At 33.7% G+C, this 6,562-nt stretch overlaps 2 protein-coding genes across 3 annotated transcripts; both read right to left on the bottom strand.

The window, feature by feature from the left end:
* Positions 1-3,311, bottom strand: LOC133812892 (rRNA (cytosine-C(5))-methyltransferase NOP2C). Of its 2 annotated transcripts, none has more exons than XM_062246728.1 (9): positions 3,068-3,311; positions 2,787-2,931; positions 2,546-2,636; positions 2,013-2,210; positions 1,672-1,904; positions 1,465-1,596; positions 1,120-1,187; positions 967-1,027; positions 1-388 (listed from the first exon to the last, which is right to left on the bottom strand). In XM_062246728.1, the coding sequence occupies exons 1-9, from the start codon at positions 3,181-3,183 to the stop codon at positions 254-256; spliced, it is 1,179 nt and encodes a 392-aa protein (XP_062102712.1). In that variant the 5' UTR covers positions 3,184-3,311; the 3' UTR covers positions 1-253. The 2 variants fall into 2 exon arrangements, with proteins under 2 accessions (XP_062102712.1, XP_062102711.1); XM_062246727.1 differs by having other exon boundaries at positions 1-387; positions 963-1,027; positions 3,068-3,310.
* Positions 3,312-4,209: 898 nt separating this feature from the next.
* Positions 4,210-6,314, bottom strand: LOC133812890 (uncharacterized). The gene is made up of 3 exons (XM_062246725.1): positions 5,943-6,314; positions 4,922-4,976; positions 4,210-4,633 (listed from the first exon to the last, which is right to left on the bottom strand). The coding sequence occupies exons 1-3, from the start codon at positions 6,241-6,243 to the stop codon at positions 4,471-4,473; spliced, it is 519 nt and encodes a 172-aa protein (XP_062102709.1). The 5' UTR covers positions 6,244-6,314; the 3' UTR covers positions 4,210-4,470.
* Positions 6,315-6,562: the final 248 nt, after the last annotated feature.

Genomic DNA, 6,562 nt, shown 5'->3' with positions numbered 1-6,562 from the left:
TGTCAGGCGAAAGATTCTCATATGATTATGAAATAACTTCATCCATGGTTGAATAGTTTAAGAAAGTTATTACGAGGATATCTTGAGAAGGGTCAACGTCCAAATCTGAGCTCAATCTAATTATTTGCAAGTCCAAATCTTTTAAGCCTCATACCAAATTGCCCATGTTGTTTAACAAAACTTTAATACTAGCACACTTGTATGCTAAAATCTTTGTTACAAAGAATAAAAAGTAAATAAATATTGGATTATATCAAGTGACTAATTTTTTGAACTTAGCTACAAAGAGTCCACTTGTTTGTGATGTTAAGGGATCAAAGCGCAAGGTCTTTGGTATTCCTCCACTTCTACAAGGCCAACTTTTGGCTTCAACTATCTCCTGCAACTCTGCAAGATCAAGCCACAAAAAGTCAATAGTGTTCTCAAACACTTAACCAAGTAAGTACCACTGAGAAAATCATATGCATCAGAGTAGTTTTAACACAGTCACAGGAAAATGTGGAACCAACTCAGCCAGTGTGATGATACTATAAGCATAATTCTATTTAGGGTTGGTAACCATTAGATTTCCTGTATTTTTTCAAAGTATCATTTTGGTATCCTGTATTTATAATAATGCTCATTTGGTACCTTGTATTTTGAAATCATACATATTTAATATCCTATATTATAAAATTGTATATATTTGATACTCTAAACTCAAATTTAATTAATAAAAATTTATAAATTTAATCAAAACGTTCTCAATTATATAGATTTCAAATTTATATTTAATTACTTAATTACATATAATTGATTACAGCTTGGTCGTATTGACAACATTTTATCTATCAAATATAAGTCTAGGGTATCAAATATGTATGATTTTAAAATATAGGGTACTATATAAGCATTATTGAAAACAGAAGGCACCAAAATCATACTTTGCAAAATCACAGATTCAACACATAAAAGAAACTTACCGGCGGCAGAAGCATTCTCATTCAGAAATTGTTCTACCACATCTTCGTTCTGAGCGATTGTCAAACTAATTGAGAGAAAAAAAGCGAAACAGTGAGAAACGGTTGATATGAGAGTCGATACACGGGTGATGGGGTGAAAATAACAAAAGAAGTGCACCTGCAAGTACTGTAGACAAGCAGCCCGCCTGCTTTTAGCAATCTAAAACCATTGCTCAAGAGTTTTAACTGCAAACAACAGAAGAATATATGTGATAGCAAGTCTAAAACTCGTTTTAAACTAGGAAGGAACAAAACACCACTTGCTGCAAAGCGCTATGAGAGAATTTTCTAGCATTGATCGTTCATTGAGCAACCGATGAATTGTACTGTTTGTTTCGGGAAACAAGTGAAAAACTTTGAGTGAACATTAAACACAAGGAGCTGCAGTTAAACTAACAAAGTGCATAGTCAACAAGATTAAGAAATACATATAATAGAATAGAAGAATAAGTTAGTTAGTTACCTGAAGCACAGTCAGACTATCGGTTCTCTCTGCATCCAATACTCGACGTTGAAGAGTTTTCCAACCCCAATGTTCAAATTTTTGAATGTGTTTAATTGATCCGTCATGAGTACACTCTGCATCTACTAGCACCTGATTTAAATCAACCAATAAACCATAAAGTCAAACTCCATGGACATAGAGTTCTATAAGGAAATAGATTACTACCTTGTCATAGCCACAGCTCAACATCTCACTGTCACAAACAGTTTTATACAACTCATCTTTACTCAGACCAACCACACCAGCATACTTGCCATAGAAGAGTAACTCAGGCTCCTGAATCCCTGGATTCATAGCAGCATTCTCTCTATCTCTAGCTGCTTTTTTCCTCTCCTTCCATGTTCTCCTGGATGTCCACTCTTTAAACCTTTCAGCATCTTCTATGAGCACAGATTCACCTGCATAATTCTAGAATGAATGATAACACATCAAAATATACACTTGAACAACATCACAGAACTGAAGCTTAACATACATAGTAAACTAGTAATGTCCTGAAAAATTACATGATTTAGAATCCGAATGATCCCTGATAGGAAGAAGAGAAAAAGTTGTTCCATCAGCAACAAGAAGTCGGCAGTGGTCGCCCAATTCATATTTCTGAAGCATTGTCCTACAAGCTGCTAGTCGATGCCTAGCGACATCAACAGCAGTTACAGAACCCAAGTCACCAAGAAGGTCTAATATCATGCAAAGCTTAGCACCTAAAGATAAAAGAAATGTATAAAGAAAACAAAAGTAAGCAGGCAATTCTTCAGAAACATAAATGTAAAATTAAATAACCTTAACCAAATTCATAAACAAACCACTAAGGTATACTTATATATATATATATATAGTTATGTAAGGCATCAAAATTATAACTTTAAAAACAACTTGCATGATTCAATCTGTAAAAATCATCCATATTAAGAATACCCCCAAAAAAGGTTCTTCAACAAGGTGCAAACAAGATGCAACACATTGAAAAAATGTGCAATAATCTTAGCAGTTAAAGCCAATAAAGTACAAAAACAAATAGGAAAAAGGGAAATAGTACCAGGAGCAGCACACAGATCAAGAACATGATCTCCAGCTGAAATATCTAAAGCTGAAACAGCAGCCCCAGAAGCTGCATCAATCCCATATATCTGAGAGATGAAAATCAAACAGATAATGATATTAACATTACACAACAGATAATCAAAACTTTACCAAAATAAATTTATGGGTTTTCCACTAAATTACTGAAAGAAGAAGAAACAAAAAGGAGAGAGAGAGGGAACTTTTATGGTCCTCACCTTTCCTTCACGGTATGCCTTTGAGTTAGCGATTTGAACATTTGGAGGAAGAGAATAGAAACCAGGCAACCAAACCACTTTCTCAACTTTACAGTCCATCTCAGCTTCAATCTCCTCAAGTTGAGATTCACAACCAGGTTTCAACCTTCACCCAGAAAAAAAAAAACAACTGAATTAGGATCAAGGCAGCATAGAACTGAATACAACAGGTCTTATTATTAGTGTTTCAATAAGGAAAAAAAAAAAGCCATGAAAAGGGACCAAAGAAGAAGAAAAAGTACCTTATGTAACGAGGGGTTGAATCAGAGGCAGAATAGATTGAAGGGTCGAGTCCATTGGCGTCAAGAAAATTAACGAATGCATCTGGTAAGGGTGAGTTCGATGTTTGTTCTTCCATGAAAAGAGAACCAGAAAAGTAATGGAACCGAAAAATCTCCAAAGATGACTTCTTTTCTCGCTGTTGTTTCTTCACTTTCTCAAGGGAAACGGAGGAGGAGGACCAAGGAGTCGAAGCTGGCGAACCATAAACAAAACGACAATGCGTTTTGCATGAATTATATTTACACTCTTAATAAATTGAAACCCAAAAAAAAGCACTTTTATTATTATTATTATTAAATAACTAAACATTTTAATTCATTAATTAAATAAAATTAGTACTCTATTTTTTTAATTAAAAAACATATACATTAAAACTTCTATATAAAAATAACCTCTATTTTATTATAAAAAAACTTGGTTCAAATTTGGCCCATGAATAACTTCTACAATGTAATTAGTTATAAGATTTTCAAGTCACGCATAACTTTATATAGTAATAATTATATATATAATCAAATAAATATATATATTATGTCATTTATTTGTAAATAAATTAGAACATTAAATATTTATTCTACATTTGAATTACTTATTAGGGAGTTTTATTGTTATTGTTATTAAAGATTCTTTTGGGTATTTGGAAATATAAATGTTTTACATATAAAATTAAAATTATTATATTTCAAAATTAATTTAAAAAAAAAAATAATCCTTAAAAAATATCTATACAGTATTTGAGATTGTATTAAGTCTTCTTATTTTTTATTTAATTATTAATAAAAGTTCAAAATTTTCACTTCAAAAACCCTAATTCATAAATTTTAATAAATAAAGTGTATAATTTTATGGGAAGAAAGACATTCCAATTGCAATGCAAAATAAACAAAACAAAATTATTAATTTTCTTTTACTTGTATTAAATACTATTATTTGTGACTGCCAATGTTGCTATTCGGTCACAAAAGTTTTCCAATAAAATTTTCACATAACAAAAAACCATCTTGTCGAGGTAACATAAGATTTTAAATAAGGCTCATGGTAACATCAGTAATGGGTAACCAAGATTCAATAGTTATTCTCACTTTCGATGCAAAAATCTCAATTAGTGCATAAACCATTATTCATTTGACAATAATGTGGATACACCCACAAAATGTTCAAAGTTCAAACTTTACTAATATCTAATTTACATTATGATGAAACAATATTTTTTCTTTTGGGAATATCTTACATACAGAAGACAAGAGCCTACTCAGAAGCTGTAACAAAGCACAACCTATTTTTGTAAGGACCAAGTAAATTGTAGGTACGAAGAAAACCCAGTTGAAGATATTTTCATCATCATTTTTACATGTGGACAAAATCAAGCATCCGCTGCCTTCTCAAGATGCACTGCCTCTGAACTGGCCTTAGAGTTGGTACCGCGCTTAGCTTCGTAGTCTTTAACAGCTGCCTTGATAGCATCCTCGGCGAGCATGCTACAGTGTAGCTTAACTGGAGGGAGTGACAGATGCTTCGCAATTTCTCTGCAAATAATTGAAATGAACATTCAGAAACTCAAGAATGGTGAAGACGTGACCGATTATGGTAAATCTATTTCGATTATTGCAGTCCTTTAACCAACTCATTTGGCCTTTCTCTTGTCGATTCCTATCCATTTCTTCATAAGATGCAAAATGTTACAGTGCCTAAATCCTAAAGTAAGTTTCAAGCTTAAAAAAAAAATACAATAACCAAACTATTAACATGATAAGCATACAAAGACATAAATAGCAATCAAATAAAAAGCAAATCCATGATTAGCTCAAACTTACGTGTTTTTAATGGTCAGGACTTCCTCCATTTGTTTGCCCTTCACCCATTCAGTAGCTGAAAGCAGAAGGCCCAATGAATAAGAAACATAACAATCAAGTTTATAGGCACCAGAAACTCATAACATCAAGCCACAACTTGGAACTCCAAAGCATTAGTGGAAAAAATTAAGGAAAAGTTTCCTAATTAGATCATTTGGTAGGCAATCTCTCCGTTTTCTTTTGATAAAGAAAACTACACGATATGCCTCAGACAAAGGCTAATACATAGTGTGAAGCTGTCAGCACCCATTGCCGATATGCACATGCAACATATGCTTAGGGCATAGCAAGAGTGTTTACCGCTTAACCAGGGTGCAGAGACACAGGCCTAGCAGTTAAGTATCAACAACAAAGCAAGAGCTATTGGAAAAAATATGCCTAATATTTGTCTCACAACAACAACAACACAGCAAAAATCAAAGATCTCTATAAACATGCAGACCCTTGATGAGAAAGAGATAAGCTCCAAACCATAAACGGTAAAGAAATCCTTTCCCATATTTAGCTACCTATATGAAGACATACTCTATTTGCTAGAATATAAACAGCACCTTCACCAAAAATATAAGTTCTCGTATTGTAATTTGTATGCAAACTGATCACGAATCAGTATAAAACCCATTACAAACTACATACACGAAAAGAACATCAAATTTTCGCTTAGCTATCTCATGATTCGTACAAGCGTGGATAAATGAGGCTTCTTTTTATTTTCTTTTTAAAAAATGATGGCTATGAAAACTACTACAAATCAAAACCCTTAAAAATTACTTTCACACCATCATATTCGATCAGCAACATCATAAAACAAGATGCTGTAAACTAACATTCAATTCGGATAAGTTCCCACATATTGGGAACGCTCAATTTTCGATCACCGCATATGTAAACAATCAGAACAAACAATTTTGCTTTGAACCCAGCTGAAAGTTAAGTTCTAAATACATGATTTTCACAATGAATAGGGAAAAAAAATACTAACCGACAGAGGAAGAGGCGATAGCTGATCCACAGCCGAAGGTCTTGAAGCAGGCATCGACAATCTTGCCCGTGCTCTCGTCGACCTTGATTTGAAGCTTCATGACATCGCCACACGCTGGTGCTCCAACGAGGCCAGTCCCAACGGTCGGATCAGTCTTGTCAAACGATCCAACATTCCGGGGATTGTTGTAGTGGTCGACGACCCTCTCGTGGTAGTGACGTGGCAGGACCTGGACGGCCGGCGACTGCGCCGACCGTGAAGCTAGACCTTGTAGAATTCTCTTGGACGTTAGCCTCAACATTTTCGATTCGAAATTGTGTTGAAGAGAAATTGAGAGGTGAAGTGGGTATTTAGGGTTTGAGTTTGAGAATCTGAATAAGAGGCGGTTCTTATTTTGTGGTGTGTACGGATGAGGAGCTGACACGTGCGGTAATGATATTTGTAAAGACAAATTACAAATTATAGTAAGGTGTTAATAGGATATTTTAGTCTACTTATAATATAATTTAATATTAGGTTGTAAAAATTTAACTTTAATATATCCAATTAAAAAAAATAATTAACTCGTTCAATATATTAGGGGGTTTGAGCAGGTAACCAATCTTAAGTTTTTCTTTTAA

This window comes from Humulus lupulus, chromosome 1 (genome assembly GCF_963169125.1).
Source record: "Humulus lupulus chromosome 1, drHumLupu1.1, whole genome shotgun sequence".
NCBI classification, from domain to species: domain Eukaryota; kingdom Viridiplantae; phylum Streptophyta; class Magnoliopsida; order Rosales; family Cannabaceae; genus Humulus; species Humulus lupulus.
The sequence above is the reverse complement of the archived record's forward strand: the minus strand, read 5'-3'. Positions and strand labels throughout refer to the sequence as shown.